This window comes from Phoxinus phoxinus, assembly GCF_949152265.1.
Source record: "Phoxinus phoxinus genome assembly, chromosome: 16".
Lineage (NCBI taxonomy): Eukaryota > Metazoa > Chordata > Actinopteri > Cypriniformes > Leuciscidae > Phoxinus > Phoxinus phoxinus.
This window is the reverse complement of record NC_136891.1, coordinates 20146141-20170132: the sequence shown is the minus strand read 5'-3', so window position 1 is coordinate 20170132 and position 23992 is coordinate 20146141. Positions and strand designations below refer to the sequence as shown.

The 23992-nt window shown below is 37.2% G+C and overlaps 2 protein-coding genes across 2 annotated transcripts in view; both read left to right on the top strand.

Moving 5' to 3' along the window:
- The first annotated feature begins 334 nt into the window (after positions 1-334).
- On the top strand, positions 335-2324 carry LOC307012484 (uncharacterized protein). Its single transcript, XM_079639204.1, has 2 exons — positions 335-536; positions 1752-2324. The coding sequence occupies exons 1-2, from the start codon at positions 369-371 to the stop codon at positions 1965-1967; spliced, it is 384 nt and encodes a 127-aa protein (XP_079495330.1). The 5' UTR covers positions 335-368; the 3' UTR covers positions 1968-2324.
- A 3628-nt stretch (positions 2325-5952) lies between these two features.
- Positions 5953-23992, top strand: part of cnksr3 (cnksr family member 3) — a 35234-nt gene continuing 17194 nt past the window's right edge. Inside the window, exons 1-2 of the mRNA XM_079639097.1 lie at positions 5953-6179; positions 17177-17340. Coding sequence (XP_079495223.1) covers positions 6128-6179; positions 17177-17340 — 216 coding nt within the window. The 5' untranslated portion in view covers positions 5953-6127. The remainder of the gene's footprint in view (positions 6180-17176; positions 17341-23992) is intronic.

Sequence of the window (23992 nt, the reverse complement as noted above, 5' to 3'; positions counted from 1 at the left end):
GTCGTTGATCATTTCTAAATAAGAATTTTAATAGATATTCAATATTAAACTCACCAGTAGTAACTAGATCAAACATTACAGACATTTGCATAAAATAAAAAAATACCTGATATTTCCAGATTTTGCATGACTGTGAGAGAACCCTGTAAACAAACACGTATATATTTTGTTACATTTAAAAACGACATTTAGCATAACTTTGTATTGTTTTACTGTTTAATTAAAGCAGCCTATTTGTTGTCATTATTTATACATTTAATTATTACATTTTAATTTTTTTATTCTTCCATCTACTGTATATTCCTTCTAACACATACAAAATAAAATACTTTTATTATGTATTGCGTGAAGAAGAACGTCTCAGAGTAATGGCTTTAGAAGCGGCGACCTCTAACGGCACAAATGATGAAAACCATCCAAAAGAAAAAGACGAGTGGAAAGAAGGATGGTTATTCAAGAAAACGCACTACACCGGGCGCTGGAAATTAATGTGGTGTCATATCAGAGATGGGCAGCTTATCTATACTAATGAAAAGGTAAGAGTAAATGATGCCGGTTTGCTCATCATCATGAGCCTCGCAGTCCTGCCGGGCTCTTAAGAAACTTAGAACAGTGATCAGCTTATCACCGTTAATTCAGCACAACTGCCAGAGTGGTGTGGATGCGGTCTAGTTCAGATACTGTTTTAGCAGGTTAAATAATTAATATGCATGTAATGCCACGGCTTGAGTTTCTTTTCGCCATGTTGTTGTTAAGTTACCATAGCAACGTTTATGGAGACGCTCTTCGTGAGCCTGCAAAGGCCCGTTCCCGCCAAGAACGAACGATGCTATCAGCCAAAAATGAAAATTACTGCGAAAATTAATGAAATCTGAGAGCTTTCTGTCCATTCATTGACAGATATGCAACTAGTTACCACTTTGACGAAAGTTCATAAAGAGATTGTAAAACTTTTATGAATTAACGTTAGTGGTTTAGTAAGTTAACGTTAAGTTACACATTTTTCTAATGAGACAGGATCGCTTTGTATGATGAACAGATTGAATTTGGGCTTTTATTCAATATGTGAATAAAATATAATTCACATATTTAATCGTGTCTCATCAGAAAAATGTGTAACGTTAACTTACTAAACCGCTTGATTCATATGGATTAGTTTTACGATCTCTTCATGATCTTTTTAAAATTGTCAAAGTGGTAGTTGTTGCTGTCTGTTGGAGGTACAGAAAGCTCTAGATGTTATTATTAAGATCTTCATTTGTGTTTCAATAAGGGTGATTAATATTACATAATTTTCATTTTTGGGGGAACTATCTCTTTAAAGCAGGATGGATTCTGATTGGCTGTCAATGTTTTTATAATTCATCAGCTCAAAAAAAAAAAAAAAAAAAATTGTGAAAGTGATTCCAACCCTATCATTTCTTTGTGCCATTATCGTTAAAGTCATTGTTGTGAATGGGCCTCAAAGGCTCATATATTTATATGTGTGCCAGTGTTAAAGTAATAGCTCACCTAAAAATGAAAATGTTGTCATCACCTACTCACCCTCAAGTTCACTTTCTTCTGCTGAACACAAAGAAGATATTTTGAAGAATGTAAGTTTTGAAACTCATACAGGTTTGGAACAACTTGAGGGTGAGTAAGTGATGACAACATTTTCATTTTTGGGTGAGCTGTCCCTTTAACACTGGTACACCAACCAACGGTACACAATGACATTTTTAACAGCTCGTAATGTCATCTTTGTCTAGTCAGCAGAAAAGGCCATTAATCTGGTTGGAGCAAAGGTGGAGATGCTGGAGGGTGATGATGGGACATCAGGATGGACAATCACACCACAGGACAGCAGACGCACGTTCACGCTGCGGGCCGATGGAGCAGAAGAGCAGCAGGCGTGTGTGACCGCCATATGTGAGGCACAGCTGAGTTCAGAACAGCACAGCGCCAACGCATGTGTTCTGCAATAGACCAATGTTGCCCCACCATAGAGATTTTATAGTTTTCTACATCATATTGTTTTTACTTTCTTCTTGAAGTGAAGAAAGATGCTCTTCTGATGTATACCGGTAGTCCAGATACACACTCTTTATTTTTAAATAAGTGAAACATGTTTTATATGATAAGATATTTTTTAGATATATGTTCTACTTTATTTTTTCATTTTGTTTTTGTAAACGATCAAAAGCCAAACTGAATATGCTTTATATGTTATAATAAAGCACATTGCTTGTTTTCATCGATTGATTACCATAAATACATACAGCTGAAATGTATGTTGATGTTATGACTCAGGGTTATTATCGTTAAATAAAATAAACATCAACTGAAATCAAACAGCCTATAAGAAACGCGATCATACTTTATTTCAGTATTTTTTCATTTTTTGTTTAGTTTAAGATGAAGTACTAAAATAACTCAAACTAAAAGTATGAAAACCTGCTTTTATTGCATGCAGTTGCATAATAATGGAGGGGGAAAATGAGAACTGTAGCAGAAATTTCTGTATAGTATGAAACAAAAAATGCATCTACATACATACAGATGACTATTGAATTCAACGGTTCACATGCATGAAAAAAGTCCCCATGTGGTGAAAATCAAGTACCGGTAGGCCTATTTAATGTTGTTTATATGTCTAAGTCTATGTGGTGTTTTTAATATGCTTTAAGACAATCCATGTGTAAATTCATAAGTCAACACCATTGCTGAGTATTTTCTCCTTAAAACTGCAGTGAACCGTTGACAGTCTCAAAAACGCGTTTGAAATCGCTGGTGTTTCTGACGTCACAAACTACCTTATAACCAATCAGATCAACGTGTAATTGTCAAAAAGTGGGCAGAGCCCAGCGGAGATACAGGGGACAAACCGAGGGCGGGGCTGAGCTGGGGGGGCGTGCACCTGAGACCCGCAGTGACGGAGTGATTGACAGCTGCTGTCAGACTCGCTAAGATGGAGAGTGACTGGAGTGACGCAAGTAGCTTTGCAACAGAGCGGCCATTTGAAGTCGAGGACTTTTCTCCCCCACCTTCCCCTGAAGTGGAGGAATTGTCTGTGGACACAGGGCCAGAGCCATATCAATTTGAGCCGCTGGCTCAAACTGCGGTCTTAACTCCCGCATCGCGATCGGCATCCGACGATGCTAGCAAAGCAAGAGAGAATGGGGCCAGTATCTCAGTGAATTATTATTACTATTAACCTATGTTAAAGGTGGGGTATGTAATCCTCTTTTTTGGCCATTTTTTCAAAATCACTTAAAATCCTATTCCTAACCCACTTACAGCCACTGAGTTAGAAGCACTGAAATAAAAATTAAGCAATTTAATCATCTGTGGAGCAGGCAGGACTCAAAAAACACCAGCCAATCATTTCCAAGACCACCTAGAATCATTGGACAGTAAGTGTGTCAATCAATCGGTCGTACCATTGATTGGTCCATGTTCTTTGAATGGGTGGAGTCAAAGGAAAGAAGGTAGGACCATTTGAGTTGTGTATTTTCAAAATCTACCGGCCGTTTTGCAAATCACATACCCCACCTTTAAGTATATTTTGCCACTATGTGAAAAAAAATCCAGCAAAACGCGCCGGCGCGTTTGTCGACACCAAATATAGGCCTATCACTCACATCAAGACGCCGCTGAGGTGGTGGAGTCCATGCAGGAAGAGCAGCGTTTGGCACACAAGTGCATGCAACCAATTTCCAAGTCTGGTGGAAAGTTATGCTGTCCAGCAGTGCTGTTGCAACCAGCAACACTATACCTACGTACCAGCCTAACCACTGTACTAAACACAGATAACGTTATAATGCTAAAAATCGACACTATCCTAACTGATGCAATGCTATGCTACTAGTACTAACTAACTATGCTTCTAACCATACTAACAACACTAACAACTATACGAATTAACTACCTAGGCTACACAAAATAAATAACTATATAAATGCTATGCTAACTAGATGCTAATATACGCTACCCTGGTCGTTTTCAATACTCGTAATTCCAACTCCTGACTCGCTACAGTGGTTTTGACGGAACCAGATGCTTTTATACCAGGGGGCATGGTGAGCTGCACCAAGGGCGTGACAGAGTAGTACCGTCACAGAGTACCCCTACTTCAGGAGATTCCGTTTAACCTGAAGAGGGCAGCACTCAAGACGTTTTTACACCATATATTTTAAAATTAAAACACTTTATACCAAATGTCAAAAAATGTACTCGAATCAATGAACAGCATTTATGAAGCCCCATTCTTACAGATCATTAACTAAAAAAAGTTGTTTTAGGGGTTAGTTAGTTAGTAATTTTGGTGATCAAAAAATGTTTTAAGGGATACAATTATTGACTACAGGGGGACTTTAAGAAAGACAGAAAGCTCACACCTGAGGAAGATTGAGATGATGATTTGATTGATCAGAGGAATTCATCTGTACTTTTAAACTCTGGCCAGTAGAGGGCGGTGCGATGCAAAAAAGGACTTTCACAGGGAAATCTCAAACTCAAATACCCAAACCAGTTTTAGTCATTCCCATTCTCAACTTTATTAGCAAAGTTATATGAACATAATTGAAATGTTTTACCTTTATTTAGCTCTATTGCATGCACTGTCCAAAAAGATTCAGTAGCCTATTTTGTCCTGCCATGTAAAGAAATACAACATGAATGTAATGTAATAACAAGAGTGAGAAATGCCAGGTGCTGTGGAGACATCTGATAATATAAATAAATAAATAATATTTTAATCTAATATTAAGTTTTAAATAAATAAACTTATATTTTAAAATCAATAACTAAAGATTTCATTTTTTAAATATTTTATTAATATTATTGTATTTGTGATTTTAGAATCTATTGTAAGCATTATATATATATATATATATATATATATACATACACACACACACACATATATATATATATATATATATATATATGTGTGTGTGTGTGTGTATATATGTATATGTGTATATATATATATATATATATATATATATATATAATGCTTACAATAGATTCTAAAATCACAATACATAAATACAATAATATTTAATAAAATATTAAAAAAATGAAATCTTTAGTTATTGATTTTAAAATATAAGTTTATTTATTTAAAACTTAATATTAGATTAAAATATTATTTATTTATTTATATTATCAGATGTCTCCACAGCACCTGGCATTTCTCACTCTTGTTATTACATTACATTCATGTTGTATGTCTTTACATGGCAGGACAAAATAGGCAAAATAGGCTACTGAATCTTTTAATAGGCTACTTGAATCTTTAATAATCTTTTAATACTTTTAATATACATTAATACCGACTGGATGCAAGAAATTGTATAAAAGTGACAGAAAATACTTTTACAATTGTTGAAAAAAATATTCCAAATAAATGCTGCTCTTTTGAAAAATGTAAAAGAAATTTAACATTGACAATAAGAAGAAGAAGAAAAAGAAGAATCGTTAAATCATCACATTATAATGATTTCTAAAGGATCAACACTGAAGACTGGAGTAGGTCTAATGATGCTGAAAATTCAGCGTTGATCACAGGAATAAAGAAAAAGGCTACCTTAAAACTGACAATTTAAAAAAAAAAAATATTTCACAATAGCCTACTGTTTTCACTGTATTTTCGTTCAAATAAATGCAGCCTGCCCTTGGTGAGCAGAAGAGACAAAAAACATCTTACCGAACCTATGCTTTTGTCGTGTTTTGAGACATTACAGACTTCTAAATTTACCTCAGATGTTTAGCAATAAAGTTTCTGACATGAAAATGACGAGTCATATGTTTGACCCTCACTGACCCATTCAGACGATTTAGCAGCGATATAAATGTGACCTTTGAGTGTAACATGATCCGCCGCTCGCGCTCTCTCTCTCTCTCTCTCTCTCTCTCTCTCTCTCTCTCTCTCTCTCTCTCTCTCTCTCTCTCTCTCTCTCTCTCTCTCTCTCTCTCTCGTGTTTAGTTTCGGTCTGTGTGTCGAGCTTCAGTGCTGTTCCTGTGATCCGATCATCAGTGTTCAGTTGTTAGAGATGAGAAAGGACGCTCAAGTGGGAAACTTTATTTCACTTTAGTGAGTTTGAGAACTTGGCCGAAACTTTCTGAACATCTGAATAGAAGAATGGAGCCGATAACAAAGTGGACAGCGACTCAGGTTGTGGACTGGATCAGAGGTAGGCTACTAACTGAATTACTTGGATCTCGAATTTAAACCACTTTAATAATACACACTTAATTTAATTAATTTACTTTATGTAGCCTACGTAAAAATGCACCGGTATATAGTTTATTTTACAATACACTATTGTCTTACTTATTAACAGTTTAATATATTATTATAATATATATATATATATATAAGTAGGCTATTTAAATTAAATATGCTATTGCATTTTATTGTAAAAATAACACTGTAAAAAATATTTTCATGATTTATCACAACTTTTTATCTTTTGTCGATGGATGGATGATGGAACTTAGATTAATGTTGTTCAGATAACAATATTTTGAGTTTCTTTATTAAATCTCCTTTGTTGTATTAACTAACATTTTTAATTTCAATGAACTCAAAATTTTAAGGCAACCTGGTAACTCAGTTTTTTTTAAGTTAAACAAACAATATGTATTTTTATTTTTACAGTGAATAGTAACTTCAGTCAGAAACTATGATTACCATGGTAAATGTTTGTAAGGGCAAAATCTACATCCCTAGCCAAACACAGAAACTCAAATGTTTATTTATTCCTCCCAAAGCATATAATCGAAACTAAACTTCTGCCAAACCTTTCATATCCGACAACAGAGATCATATTGATGACCATGCAGAGTGTTGTTTACGGTTTTGGGATACAACAATTTTAAGTAACAGTGTTAAATAGTTCCTACAATCATTATATTATCATTGCACCATCCCTATATAAATATCCACTGCACTGCAAATATTACAATATCAGTTGGTATTTTTTAACTAACTGTTGTTAGTTTTGGTGATTAAACATATCAGTATAGGCCTAACTTTCTAATAATAGACCACTTCTTAATTTATCGAGAAAAGTGATGCATTGCAGGAATGGAAATTTTCACTCCCTGTACATTGAAGAGTCAATCATTTATTTGCATATAAGCAAATTACTTTGTGTAGGTTGGACTTCTTGTTGTTGGTCATTTGATGAACGGCAATGTTGTTAGCACTTATTTCAATAGTAAAAGACGTTATACATCATTATGGGTCATTTTAAGAACTATAACTTAGAGTTATAGGGGACATGACAGTGATGAAAATGCTGATGAGGCTAATGCAACAGATGTCATGTGTCTCTGTTAGACCAAACATCATATTACATCCTTGTTTAATTCTGGAACTCTTGAATTATTTGTGTTGCAATGATTACGTTTCCATACATGTTCTCTCCATCCTGCTCCAAATGTCTGAAACAGCATAAAAACCATAAAAAACTTTCACTTAGCAGAGACCTTGAGTAAAGCGTCCACAATATGAAATACCTATAATTCTCTGCTAACCAGAAATGTCTGGTCATGTGATGTGAAAGACTTCTGTGATGGTTTTGGTCCAAGCCTTTCTTACACATCTAAATAGAGAGGACTTTTCAGCAGATGCATCTAATTATAAACTGAACCACCTTAAAAAGGTCCTAAACCTGCTGTTCAGACTCTGGTAAAAGTTGGCTAATGCTAATGAAGGACTAGCGTATCCCTCCTGACACCAGTTGGAGACAATAAAAGCTGCCTCAGACAATGCTGAAGTCAACAGATGTGATATACTCGGGTCTCTAGCATGGCTTAAAGCAAGGGATCAGCTGCCATCATTAAACTAACTGGATGAAAACAGACATATCAGTCTGTATATTTCTATTGATCAACACTGGCTGATAATAGAGTGCATTAGCGCACGTCACCTTTATCAGCGGCGCTGGTTCCGAAAGTTTTTTCCTTTAATTTTAAAAAAGTCTTTGTTAAAGCATCATAAGCTATGAACCAAGCCACGAGGTGAATCACAACACTACAAACTATGTTTTGAAGGGGGGAAAAAAATCCATAGATTGTAAAAATACATAGGTACAGGACTGTGTACTTAACAGTTTTAGTGATGGGAAAGAACTACAATCCCATGAAGCATTGCGAACAGCATAACTGAATGAAAAACTATGGAGAAACATAAAACTACTCATTTAGAAATGTTGATTATATATGTATATAAAACAATATACGTTGTTTATTGTAAAATACACAAATATATTTATTTACAAATATTTAAGTATTTGGCGACTGACTCGATTACATTCACAGTGCTTCATGGGAGTGGGCGGAGCTAAAGTGTGTTGCTTTTTTCGACTCTCTGATTGGTGTAATATTCTGTAAGGTAATGTACATTTTCACTAGGAATTCCACTGTTCAACATGATAATTTTAAAACTAGGTTGAAATAATGCTAACGGCTTCAGCAGAAGCAAATACCATGGATTAACAACCTTGTAGCTCACAGTAGGTCTGTCTTTTAAAGGTTTATAAGTTATCGTTCAAAATCAATTTCCCTATGGAGAAAATTAATGGAGTTTCATGTAATGTAATTTATTCCTGTGATAAAAGCTGAATTATCAGCATCATTACTCCAGTCTTCAGTGTCACATGATCCTTCACAAATCATTCTAATATGATGATTTGCTGCTCAAATAACATTTCTTATTCACAGTTGAAAACAGTTGTGCTGCTTAAAATTTCTGTGGAAACGGTGATACAATTTTTTTATAGTTATATAGTTCATATATTTGGTTTCCCAGCGAATCAGCGAACGACACAGATCCAGGACTCAAGCATGCGGCCTTGTGTTTACATTTGAATCCTGGAGTTACTGATAAAAACTAGCAGCATTACTAACCGTTACTGACTGTTTACATGCCCTCATGAGGTCTCGCTCACACCAACCGCTCACACACCGGCTCCCGGTCGGCAGGTTTACTGCACCCTGGTATGTATTTTATTAGCCATAAAAATTGTTTGCTTTTGAAGCAATCTGCAATTAGTGGATAATTAGCCAAACATGACTGCAGTTTCAATGATATTTGGACTTAGCAATACAAATATGTTTGTGAGTCCCCTCCTCGGTTAAATAGCCTACAATAAGTGCTGCTTAACACATATTGCATATGTATAACCCATATGCCATTCACATGAATCAGGTGGAAAAATACATTCGGCTGAAAATATGCCACATTGCCTGAAGCTGTTGATGTAATGATCTGCTATCGGCGGGAATCGTGCAGGAACACGCACGCATATTTCACCAGACCAGACTGACATACTTCACTCAATACAGAGGACGAGTTTTTCCTTTTAGTGATTAAATCTCCTCTTTACATCCTGGCCACACCTTCCTGACATCAACACGTTAACAGACTCATCGTTGTGTTGTCGGTTCATTTGGGACTCGTCCATGAATTGTTGTCACACATGAGTGAGTTGCGTGACTGCGGTTGGACTGTTTGTGTATCAGGCGGAGACGGCAGCTTCGCCTTTGTTAGCAACATTGACTCTCTCTGACTCATACACACACACACACAGACACAAACAGACTTTAGCTCCGCCCCCACTCAAGCAAAGAGGAGACAGGTGACAGTCCTGGCAGACAAACCCAAGTCTGTCTGTCTGTCTGTCTGTCTGTCTGTCTGTCTGTCTCTATCTATTGGTCTGTCTGTCTGTCTGTTTCTGTTGGTATATCTGTCTGTCTGTCTGTCTCTATTTATTGGTCTGTCTGTCTGTCTGTCTGTCTCTATCTATTGCTCTGTCTGTCTATCTGTCTGTCTGTCTGTCTGTCTGTATCTATATATTGGTCTGTCTGTCTTTCTGTATCTGTCTGATTGTCTGTCTGTATCTATATATTCGTCTGTTTGTCTTTCTGTATATATTGGTCTGTCTGTATCTATCTATTGGTATATCTGTCTGTCTGTCTGTATGTCTATCTTTTTCTGTCTCTATTGGTCTGTATCTATATATTAGTCTGTCTGTCTGTCTGTCTGTCTGTATCTATATATTGGTCTGCCTGGCTTTCTGTATCTATCTGTCTGTTTGTCTGTCTGTTAATATATATTCGTATGTCTGTCTTTCTGTAAATATCTGTCTGTCTGTCTGTATCTATATATTGGTCTGTCTGTCTTTCTGTATCTGTCTGTCTGTCTGTATCTAGTGGTTAGTCTGTCTGTCTGTCTGTATATATATATATATATATATATAAATATATATATATATATATATATATATATATACTGTATAGCTGTCTGTCCATCCCAGTTCATTCCAAGTTCATAAAGCTTATTTCATTCCTGTTGCACATGTAACTGCTGAGAAATGACTCGGCTTGACTAGCAGCTGCTTACAGCAGGTGATGACTTACTTAAGATGACTTATTAGCAAGCTGATGTACTCTCACTGATGTGCTCTGCTCTCATAACCTGACTCTGCTTTTACTCTTCTTTATGGATTAACACCACTTATCTTAATTGGGGTTTAAAGCGGCCATATCCTACACTTCATATTTCCCCCGAAATATCCTACAGTCAAGGTATCTTGCATCATAATTTTAGATTGTGTTACTGCACCTTTAAGACTTATGTATGTAAATTATTTCTGATATATGTCGCATGTGAAATAAATCCTGTTTTTTATTATTTGACCACTACAAAAAGAGAGTGTCCCTATTCAACAGTATTATTCAGACACCATCAGGATAATTGAGTCTCAATGAGCTCAAACGCTCTCGAACAGGAAGCTGTTATGTCACTGCTGGAATTACCCCAGAATACACAAGCAGAGCTTCGGGCCGACAGCCGACTATGTGGATGCTTTGTTGAGTTCTGAGGGTCTGGATGGAGGAAATTTTCTTTTCCCTCCCTTTCTCTCTCCCCCACCCCCCAATACTGCCTTTGTTACAAGTCCCTCATCTCCTGCTGATGAAGAAGACTGATGTCACGTCACCATTGAAAGGGACACCAAAATGCACCAAATGTTTCTTTCATCCACTCTTGCTTTCCATGCGCACACTTGTTTTTAGTGGGTGAGGAGGGGCGGAGCAAACATTCCCTCTATTGACCCCCCAGGCTGAGGAATGTGTGCCAAACTTCACTTATTCACAGCTCAGACAACTGAGCACGTGTCCACAGTGATGAGCTGACCGTAGTGAAGGCTGGCTAAACAGTGGATACTCTAGTAAATGACAAGGCCAGCCAAGCTGAATAGGCTGTTTTGATAGTGAAAAGCTTTGAGCTATTTATTGCTAAAAAGCAGGATTGACTTTTGTAAAAAAGTTTAAAAATGATGGCACTACATCTTTATAACTTAACTATGTGACGGCAGTTTTAACTTTGCAAGACAGTGAGCCATGCAATAATTCGGTCGATTCTGCCTAAGACCACATGCCTGGTCAAACAAACATGTATAAATTATATAGAAATTATATAACTATATCTGAACATTTGCTTAGGTTATAGGCTAAGCTATGAGGCTAAACAACTAGCTGTGTGGTAAGTTAGCCACTGAGCGATTAGCCTATCAATTGTAACTGAGAGAAAAACAAAGACCGAGAGTTGTTTGCAACCCGTGTGAAAAATAAGTGCACTTAGTTGTACAACTTTGAGAAAACCTTGCTAGAACGTTAGCTGGGTTGTGAGAGATTACTGCTTGTCGCAATCATGATTGTTCTGAAATCGTGTATGAGGTGAGGTTTGCGCTTTGCTTTCAACAAAATTATGTGAATAGCAACACTCTGGTTTAATGTCACATACATGTGAAGGTAAATCTATCTGTGAGAAGTGAGGTTTGTAAACAACATATAAGTATACAACAAGGCCATGCACTTCCATTGTGTTGGTATTAGCATTACTTAGCTGGAATTAGCTTACTTAAATGCGTGTTTCTGGACTAGAGGGAAAAGTGGATCTGGAGTATTGTGATACTGTTTCTTTGTTGTGCTTCTAATGCATGATACAGCTTGGATTTTCAACAGAGAGGCATTTGAATGGTTATTCAATGGAAGGTTAAAGTGCAAGATAAAACTGGCTACTTAGTGGTAACTGTCTGGAAGTACTAGTAGGAAAATCTCCATTTTTTTAAAAGTGGTTGCGATACAAATTAATTAATTCTCTTTTGAAATTAAGATATTTGTCGATCCACTTGACCAGGCAGGAGGGAGGACATTCAGTGAAGTCCTCTCCTCAATGTGATGCATGATTTGTTTTTAGGTGAAAATATTTTGTTTGCATATTTCCCTTCTTACACTTCTTCTAAAGGGCAAAAAATGGCCTGACGTGTGATTCCTGCAGGCCTCGATATGGAGTGGAAGAGTAACGCTCGGGACCGTTTCGGAATCTTGGAAGAGTTTCAGTTGCACACGGAGAACAATAAACATTCTTCAGGTTTCCAAAGGCTCAGTAGGATAGCTTTGGAAATACACACTGCTACTGCCTTTTGTACACAAGCTGACTTTCTCAGCGCCCGTCTCTCATGGGAAGCAGACCAGCTCTGTTAATGAGAGACTCCACCGGGACAGGGGATGGGGAGGGAAACAGGCCATGGAGGAAAGAGAGACACTCTACTCTCTCATTTGTAACTGAAACGCGGGTGCTTCGGCTCTCTGATACGGAGCTTTTGAACTTGTTAGTCATTTGGATGTAAGATGGGTCAGTGGATACGATTAGAGAGCTTTGCAGCGTCTCTTTCCCAAAGTCCCTTTAAGGCAAGTCATTTCACTCGGCGGCCATCTTTGAAACGCCTCTCGAGCTGCTATTTCATTAATGTGCAGATCCAATCTCTTTGAATGGGGAAACATTACATTCTCCAAAGCTGTTCACCAAGCTTACAATTACATGTCATATTTGATAACTGTCTTATAAATTTAGTTTCTTATGCTAAATAGCTGCAGCTAGTACTCATGCGCAGTCCTAAGCACAGGTTCAACTTTCAAATTTGGTCCTTTTTTTAAGGGGTGGTATAATACCCTTTTCACAAGATGTCAAATAAGTCTTTGATGTCCCCAGAGTGTGTATGTGAAGTTTTAGCTCAAAATACCCCACAGATATTTTTATATAGCATGTTAAAGTTATCACTTTTTGAGGGTGAGCAAAAACGCACCGTTTTGTGTCTGGCCCTTTAAATGCAAATGAGCTGCTGCTCCCAGCACAGAGGGCGGAGCTTCAACAGCTTGTGTCATTTTACCTCACAGACCTGCACTGAACATTTAGCATTTTATGTTCATACCGGAGTCAGATGATGTCAACAGAGTCAATGATGGAGGGACTCAAGAAGAAGTGACAACATGTAGAAAGCAACAGGACATCTCTGAATGGTTAGTTGATGAATTTATGTAGATGATGCGGAGTTAACTATCTTCTAGCCCTTGATTAGCATATTCTGTGATGATAATCTATAAATCGTGTTCCGGGGGAGGGGTTTATGTAAATTTTAGGGTTGGTGATGTCACTAACCCAGGAGGAATGTCGTGTAGTCCCTACCAGCTTTTTTTGTAGTTCTTAAAAAGCAATTTCTTTAAAAGCAAATATCTCCCTTCGCTTTGAACTTTGAGCATCGTAACTTTGCAGATGTTGTTTATGCTCAAACAGCAACACTACACACTAACTAAAGTTAGAAAATCATACTTGAAATCATAATCAACCACCCCTTTAGAGAAATGTATACCGTTTTGTGGCTCTTTAATGTGTCTGACAGATCGCTGTAGAGCCTCAGTTAAAGCTGCTCATGAACCGATCATCTCTTCCTTCTAATTAATTTATACAATCTAATAAACATGAATGAACATCGGAAGGAATGTTGTTTCAACTGCGGAAAGACGTCAGTACACACCGTTTTTCAAGTTCAAATCCACCGATGTTAATCTACTAACTCTCCTGACTGCTTAGTCGGACAAAATGGCGGATTCGGTGGATTGGTCAGATCGCCTGTCAATCAAACTCACTGTGAAGGGTGAATTGGCTCTTTTACTTAGAAGGCGGGACTTATTCCACCATATTTTGCGTTGCACTTTCTCCCGTTCATAGTATTATGAGTGCACTATCTTTGTGTATATACATTACAGTCTTTGCTGTTTCCCACCATGTAGCCCGCGTGAAAGACCTCATGCATTAATAGTCAAAGTCCAACTTTTTCAAGTTTCCTGCTACAGCATGAGATACTGTGAACATTATTATCTCAGCTAAATATACCCACCAGGGTAAGTGTTTATATCTGAGGCATTTTTCTAAACAAGATTAGAAGTTGTTCTCACAGGGATCCTTCTTGAGGACTTTTATTTTGGTCAGCTTCCAACAGATATCTTTTTATGGTAGCTTCCACTTATTAGTTTGTCCTGCAACTCTTCATCACCAAATGTTCATGTCAATCACACTGAACGCCACATCTCTTTAGCCTTGCCAGATTATTTAACTATACCCTGTAACTATAACGAAATACCCTGAGAATTAGAGATAACAAAAGCTGAAGTCAGTTTGCTCTCACTACATTGGTGGGCCATTATTACTGGCTCTTTCTCGTATGTGGCAGCTTTTCTCTGCTGGTTCCATTGACACTGTGTCTCTCTTTTTGAGCTCAGAAAATGCAGCTGTTGTCTCTCAGTAGGGGTATTCAGGAGTCCCTAACTCTGCCCTTTGACCCCTCTTTGCCTCCTTTTCTCACTTTCTCTTTGATTTTAAAAGGGCCGCGTCTACCCCCCACAAAGAGCCACTTTTTATACTGCGGTCCCGCAAACAGAGGACAGAAGGCTGTTTTGAACTCACCTCCCCTTCAGACAAGAGTTTAAGCTCAAACTGAGAAGGAGAGCGCTTTAACTGTGTCTTTTCCAGACTTGGTTTGCAAAGCCTTCCAGTGAAATGCATTCAAATTAGTCAAATAAGAGTGACACTTACTAAACATGTCCTGGCCATTTCTTTCAACGATAGAAAGAATAGTTACACTTTAGTTTAGGGTCCAATTCTCACTATAAACTTGTTGCTTAGTAGCATGCATATTACTGGGACATTGGGTGTTATCAGTACTCATAAAGCACATATTAATGACCATATTCTACATTCCTTAATCCAACCCAATACCTAAACTTAACTACATAACTACTATTAATAAGCAGTAATTAGGAGTTTATTGAGGCAAAAGTTGTAGTTAAGACTATAGTTAGTTCATTGTGAGAATTGGACCCTATATCTAAAGTGTGACTAAAAGAATATGTAAAAAATATGCATAAAATGCATAAAGCCTAAGTTGTAATGATGCCTAAGCTGCAAAAAAAATGTGTAGGATTTATTTTGAAACGATTTTCATTCAGAAATTGCTATAAAACAAACGACTACAAAGAAACGGCAAATAACACACTGGGCCCTATCTTGCACCCAGCGCAATTGACTTTGAACACCGACGCATGTATCATTCCGATTTTGCACCCGCGCACAGCGGACTTTTCCCTCCACAGACGCACGTCGGTAAATTAGGGAATGAACTTGCGCTCGCCGGGGCGGTTCAGCGCAAAGAGGAGGCGTGTTCCGGCGCATAACTGCCCTGGTGCTATTTTCCAGTTTTAGAAAGCAATAGCGCCATTGACCAGGAAAAAAACAGTCTAAAGACAGTGGCGCGTTGCGCGTTAGTGATGTGGTATTTTAAGGGCGCGTGCTTGGCCATAATGCAGTGTGTTAACGCGCATCCACTTTGATTCTCTAATAATTATAAACAGACGCAGCCGTTTTCATTTTTGCAAATCATACATTATTACAAGGAAAAATATTAACACACGAGGGAGGTTGTGTCCGTGAAGATGTTAAAAAGATCTATCTAGATAAAAAAAAAAAAAACTAGATTAGGCTACACATTTACCCGAATTATACGCCTGTTTAACCGAAGCTAATTTGGGTGGGTTTCTCCCATCATCCCCAGTGTCACTTCTCTGTGTTTTACGGCCCTGACGAGAACGTCGGTCTCTTTGGCTGTGATCGCTCCTGGCGTGCGCTGGCAAATCTGCCGTTATAATAGCAACCCGCCGTGGAACAAGCGCGTCTGCTCTTAAAGGGAATGTGAGAGGACGCTCTGATTGGTTTATGTCACGTTACGCCCAAACCACACCTATGAATAATGAAGCTACTTCAGACCAACCCCTTTTAGATTTGCGCTGGGCGCAAGAGTCGTTTATCCGCCGGGAAAATAGCAACAGCGCCGGGATCCGCCCACAAAGTTACTTGCGCTTTGCGCTTTGACACTTGCGTTTCAGATCGTTAAAATAGGGCCCACTGAATTAAACGTGAAAAAAATAAAAATAATAATTGTAATTCTAACAATTTTGATTCTAATGATTGTAATACAATGTTTAATTGAAATCAGCATATAACATACACAATGATGAACACTTTACAATATAAATCTTATTTTTTGCATTACAGTTATAAGTGTGAATTTTTATAATATATAAATATAATTTTGATAATATTTTATAGTTATATAATTATATATGTTTTATTTATGTATTATTTAATTATTATTATTATCATCTTATATATTTATTTATTTATTAATATAAAATGAAATTTCTTATTACTGTCGTTTTGACTTTGAGGTGAAATATGGCCCGGACTCGGTCTTGACAAGTTTGTGATATTCACCTATTTATGCCAACCCTTATTATGTATAATTTTTCGTCTCATTTCAGCTGTACATGAGATCATATGAAAGGGTTAAATTGACATAATTTTCTCTGGGAAATCACAGGCAAAGTTGCCAAGAGACGAGTTTTCCAGCAACATGCTGTGCCGTCTGTCAGACACAACTCATGTGCCGATTGTGTGTTTGTGGAAGTAACGCCAGCATGGCTGCATTTTCTCACACACATGGAGTTCAGTCTCATAAACCACAGGACAGTGTGATCTTGCTTTATTCCTTTACTCCTATATCACAATGATCAGATCTCAGATCAGCTAACTGGCACTTGTACATGAGAAGCACTGAGGAGCGGGACTCTTCAGACTAGTGCAAATGTCTTATATTGACACAACTTCTCAATGTTTGCACAGACACTTGTGGTGTCAAAACACATGCGGATCCACGCTCACTCCCTGAAAGAGTGTCTTTGTGTTCTCTGTCTCGCTCATTCTCACTTTCTGTCTGTCTCTCAGGGCTGGACGACAGTCTCCAGCAGTATGTTTCTAACTTCGAGAGAGAGAAGATCGATGGAGAGCAGCTTCTGAAGATTTCCCATCAGGATCTGGAGGAGCTGGCGGTGACCCGTGTGGGACATCAGGAGCTGATTCTGGAGGCTGTGGATCTCCTCTGTGCATTGGTCAGTACAACAGCTCACTCCCGTCCAATCAGATGCTGTTTTCCTGCCACACATCCAATTAGATTTCTCAGAGAGATGGTATATAATGATATATATATAAATATATATATATAGAGCTTGACATTAACTTTTTTGCTCACCAGCCACTGTGGCTAGTGGTTTTTCAAAGTTACTAGCCAGTCAGCATTTTCACTGGCCACAATTTTGACATAAGGGGCTTTTCACAGTTCTTAGAAGTATTGGCGGAAGTTCCTGTTTTTGGCATGTTCGCACCGCAGGAACGATTTTAGTTCTAGGAACTACTTTTGGAGGAACTAAATTAAAGCAGCATTATAGGAACTATCAGTGATGTTAGCGTACGTTGATTGGCCGAATGCACGCGAAACACCAGCACCCGCCATTTTTAAAAAGGAAGCACTCAGATTAGCATACCGGTATATATATTTACTCTGCGAACTAACTCTGCGAAAATGGAAAACAGTGATAGATGGACCTCTCAACCTTGAGGAGAAAATCCAACACAACTTTGGATCAAGCAAAACATGATTATGAAATTAATTACTGCTCAGTTAGCGACATTGGACATAAACCACACGGCATACGTTAATATCTTTGCAACGGAAGTGAATCAATCAAAACTAAGTTTAGCTTTCTTATAACTTTATTCTAGAGCTGCTGTAAAGCCAAAACAATCTCTGTTACTTTAATTTTCTATTTTCACTGTAAAGCTGCTTTGAAACAATTGTTAAAAGCGCTATATAAATGAAGGTGACTTGACTTGACTTAATACTTTTTCATAGAACTGTTATACAAAGAAAGTGGACAGTAGGCCTATATCTAATAACGTATTTGACAGGACTGTTAAACAGATCATAAATTAATGGAGAATTTGAGCGCTGCGTGCTCAGGCTCTGGCGCAGAAATTAGGAAATTAATTATTATATAATGTGCATGATTTACTTAAAATGAGTTAAAGTTAAATTCTGATGTTATTCTGAGTTAGCCTGGGAAAACCCTGACGAACTTCTGGCAAATTTGAGATTTGCTCTGCAAGTCCGTCTGGCCTTGAGCCCATTCAAGCCCATTTCCAATTTTTCCAAATCAAGGCACCAATCACAAATGTTGAGGCGGGCTTTACACGATGACGATCGCTCTGATTGGTTTTAGGTCTATCCAATTGCACCCAGAGGCATTTGAGCGACGTCCGTTGGTGACGCCCCTTTGGGCTGTGAATGAACCTTCCTCAGACCCACTCTCAATTATAACTGAGAAGGGTCTGGTGTCAACCAGGCTAATTCTGAGTTTTAAAAAAAAGTCTGAATTGCGAGATGTAAACTGAGAAAGAATAATTTAATCATTCGTCAGATTTCTTTTTGTGTGTGTGAATAATTAAAAGGATTGTCATTTGTTTGTGAGTTGGACTAAAGTGGTTGAGCTATGGTTGTAGCCATTGATGCAGTTGTAGTATTGTAGTAATGCTATTCCAAGCATTGCCAAAGTGACCATAGCCAAGCACGTTATTTTCTCTAAAGAGCCTAATTACAGTAAGTCACATGCCTCTAAAATGACCGTATTTTACTGTTAATCAGGCCATATAAAGCTGTTGACAATAAACAACTGTTTGAACACAAGTAGCTTAACATTCTGACACAAATGGCCTCATCTAACACTCAAGAGAGCTTTCTCGCCAGCGTGAGCTGTGTTATAGGTGGAGACCGCTATGAACAGGAAAGCAGAGATTTCCCAGGCCTTCCGATCAGCTGCTCGCTCTCGCTTCCTTCCCTAGATTTCCTCTTGACTTCCCCCACTCTCTCTCTCTCCCCCTTCCCCTTCAGACAGTTTTAATGACCAGAAAGTGCAGCTTAAAAACACATGGTGGGCTAGATGAACATTCTGAATATGTAAAACTGAGGATGTGTGTGGATCGTTGTAAGTTGTAGGCAGCGCTGATTCTTATCGCAGAACCCGTGCTATAGCTGTCGCTCTGTCCCAACATTGTGCTGGATATGAATAGGGAGGGTCAGTTGGAACAAATAGCGTCCACTGTGTCCATTCAGAGAGCACTCTTTCAGGACAGGAGACTGACACAGGACTTTATAATAGGAGACCGCACCATGAAGAGACACTGATTAGACACTTTCTATTCTATCTGTGCAATTTGTTTGCACGTTCAAATGGTACTTTTTAAACAAGGAAGCTTATATGTAACACTATCAAATGTATCTTAAAGGGAAAGTTCATCCAAAAATTGTTCACACACCCTCATGAAGTGAGGCACAATTAAATAAAATGTAAAGTAAACTATAAACATCCAATTCAGGCTAAAAGTCCTTAACATTGACAATAATCAATATAGTACCAAACAACTCAGTTTGACTATGATCTCTTTTAGTGCTCCACAGAGGAAAGAAATGCTGGTCATACAGGTTTTTTAATGTAATAGTCCACTTTAGACATTCTACTGACTATAAGTAACTTTGCAACTACATGTCAACTTATTCTAACCCGAACCCTAACGTCTAACACTAACCTAACAATACACTAATAAGAGTTAATTGACATGTAGTTGGAAAGTTACTTATAGTTAGTGAAATATCTAAAGTGGACCATTGATAAAGTGTTACCTAATAATTTAATAACACTTTTAAAACTAATCTATAACTAACTAATAATCTTAGAGTGATGCATATTGGTCATGGCGTAGTTTTGTTTTGTTAATAACTATTTGTATCTATGTCTGATTTTATATAAACAATCATATATTCAAAATGTTTTTATTAAAATTGCTTTTTTTTATTGAAAATTCAATTTATTCAGTTTCAAAGTATCTGTGAAACCAGCTGTATTTATTAAGTTAAAATGGATGAGATTTAAATAAATCAGTTTTAATTGATAAATATACACTGTGATTGTGTATTTAAAACACATTCCGTTTATTAGTACTATTACAGAACTCTTTTCTGTTTTATACCCATTTCATTCATGTATGACTTATAAATATGCATCACATTAAGTATAATCCAAATATATGAACAATTTATGCAATTTAAATATTCTTTGGGGTTTAGTTTTGGTGCTTTATTTTTTATTTTTTTGACAAAATATTATAGAACCTAATATAATATCATAATCAAAATGCTTACATTAAAATATGATGATGTTGCTAACAAAAGTTATTTTGTTGACCTTGCTTAGATTCTTTAGTTTTTGTCCAAATTTTTTCCAAATGTTGTCCCAACTTACCGAATTGACTTAAATACACAAGGAAAGATAATCAATGGAGCAGGGAACAGGTGTGAACTAAACAGGAACCATGGCAACTAATGAATGAATGGGAACTCAGGCAAAACCACTAGAAACTAAGCAGACCAAGACAATGAAACAGAACATGACTATGAATTAAACAAAACATGATCATGACAATGATTATTGTATGGTGTTTTTTTGGAGTTTATGTTTGGAACGACATGTGGGTGAGCAAATGACAGTGGGTGAACTAATCATGAACTAGGTGAGCTATACATTTCTCCATGATTGCGCAAAAGGTGCGGTTCTTTGTGAGAATATGCCTGCAGCAAAGAGTTAAAGGAAGGTTTGATGGTGTATGTTGGAGCTCTACCTGTTAGACCGGGTTGCTGTTCACAAGGATGTCGTTGAGAAAAGTTTGACCGTTTTCCGTTTATATATGTAAGCGTCACCTGTTCTAAGCAGTAGTCAGCGGAGAACCAAGGAGGAGCTGTAACAGACATTGCGGTGTTGACTTCGTGAGAGGTCAGCTTTAGGACTCCTGGGTAGAGTGTTCTGGAAGATATCTCCTGGAGAGCAGGAAACAGATGTGACCCACCCACCTGTCAGAGAGCCCCTCCGCCCAGCTCACGCACACACAAACTCATACAGACAAACACACAGTAAGCTAGTGCAGGAAAATATGTCGCGCCATTGTTCCAGTAGTTTCCGCCGAGCGGATTGACTCAGCCTCATCTTAGCGCTCTGTATCTGTTCGGTTTCTGGTTATTTTTAAAAATAGCTTTCATAAGCGTTAAGGACGTGCTAAACTCCCCAACTCTCTCTGGCTCGGGTCCACTGCAGAAAAGTACCATGGTTCTTGGGATACTTGGGATATATCTTTATTCAAGAACCGCTATAAAGCCAAAACAATCTTTGTTACCTTAAATTATCCGTTTATCTCTGTAAAGCTAATTTGAAACTATCTACATTGTTAAAAGCGCTATATAAATGAAGATGACTTGACTTGACTACGGTATTATGTTTATTAGGCTTTGTAATTTCATAGTATCGTTTGAAGGACGGAGTCGCATGTTGATATAAAACCATGCTGATATAAATATGTTTAATCGGCATCGCAGTCATGTTTCCTTTAGGCTAGTAGTTTTATATATCACAATTTTATCTATATGTACCAATTGCGACTTTGTCAACTGCGAATTTCAAAACTGTGACCTTTCATATATCACAATTTCACCTATATGTAATAATTGCAACTTTATACTGTTACAGCTGCGAGTTTGTCACAATTACTTTTTTTATATATCACAATTTCAATTATATGTAACAATTCCGACTGTCACAGTTGCGAACTTTAATATAAATTTCAACTATATGTAACAATTGCGTCTATATATCACAAGTGTGACTGTCAAAATTGCGACATTTTATAAATCACAATTTCAACTGTGTAACAATTGCGACTTTGTCACAAGTGGGAATTTTAATATATCAAAATTTCAACTATGTGTAATAATTGCGACTTTGTCACAAGTGCGAATTTTAATATATACAAATTTCAACTATATGTAACAATTGCGACTATATGTCACAAGTGTGACTGTCAAAATAACGACATTTTATATATCACAATTTCAACTATGTGTCAAACTTTTTTCAACTTTTTATGTATCACAATTTCAATTGTTACAATTTCGACTGTCACAATTGTTAATTTTAATATATAAAAATTTAAACTATGTGTAACAATTACGACTTTGTCACAAGTGGGAATTTGAATAACATTTCAACTACCGGTATATATAACAATTGCAACTTTGTCACAACTGCAACTTTCAAAAATGCGACTTTTTATATATCACAATTTTACCTGTATATGTAACAGTTGTGACTGTCTTTTGCAACTTTTTATATTTCACTAGTGCAACTTAATGTCTTACATCAACTTAACTCATCACAATTGTGATTCACTGTATTTCTCGAATGTATTTGTAGCTCACAATTGCGAGTTTATCTCACAATGTAGCTTAACATCTAACAAAGGTGACTTTATTTCTTTGCAATGTGACTATATTTCTCATAATTACAAATACAGCAGATGGCTGAGACAATCTGCCGTGGGCCAGAATCACGCCCGACATCTGTCTTGACGATAACACACCTCATGAGCTTAGAAAGAATAGTTCAACTCAAGAACTCGTTCAACATTAAACACACCCGGGAGACTGTGATCCAGGGGAGATTCTGCGTTTACGGCTAATTTCTAGCACAGTTATTTCTCCTCATCTTTGAGGGGGGCAGCATGAAATGAATATCTGGAGGATGGATTACCCTTTATCATTGCTTTAAGAATCCTGACATTATGAACTCATCATAGCTAAAGCTTCATCATAATACAAAAACAACAGGGGGAGATTCCAGAAGAGCACCTGTATCATTCCTGAACTCAGTGCTGGTTAATATGTCTCTCAAACACCTGTATTCTGTGTTGATGTCACTGACCAGGCCAAAGTCTCTGCACTTTTTGGCAGACTTCAAGTCCATGCAAACAGTCAGTCGGTCAGTGTCTGGCTGGGTCTAGAGACGGCTTTCAGGAATTCTTTTGAAGTCGAGCAGTGACCATGTTCATGCGTCGGCTCTGACCAGTGCAGTGGAATGTGATGGGGATTTTTTAGCTGAAAAGGTTGTGAGAATGAATGACCCATGTGCTGTAGCCATTGTCACGTGGCATTACAAATACCAGATACTTCATATAACTGAAGTCAAAGATAAGCAAATGGAAACTGCTTTAGCTCTTGATAAGCTTGGCATTTATTAGTGGTACTATTAGCATGACTATTATTATAGCTTATAGTGTGGCATTTGAACAAATCACTAAGTTGTAAACTTCAGCTTGACAATAAAATGGTACAACAAATACTGTAAACTTACACTGAAGGAAAGTCGCTTGTGCACTTAATTGTATTGAATGTTTACTTGTAGTATAAACAAAAGACACTGCACTTGCAAATCATATAATATTAATGAAATGAAAGGCCACTTACACATTCCTTTAGAGGAGACACGTTCACGAGTTACACTTTATTTCATGGTGTCGTTGTTACAGTGTAATTATATGATTAAGTACTAAGCAATAATTAACAACATGTCCCTACTATAGGGTAAGGATGAGTTTAGTTGCTTGTTATTATGCATAATTTACTGTTATTACTATACGTGCATGCAGCAAGGACAATGTAAAATAAAGCCTTACCACTGTTTCTTATAAAAAGTTGAAGTATAATAATGTTGAAAAAAAACAGTTTCACTTTAAAGTACATTTTAAATCATTGTTTTAATATTAGTTTGTTATGCTTTAAAGAGGTACACATATTTTTATGTTAACTAACTACTTTTAACTATGGCG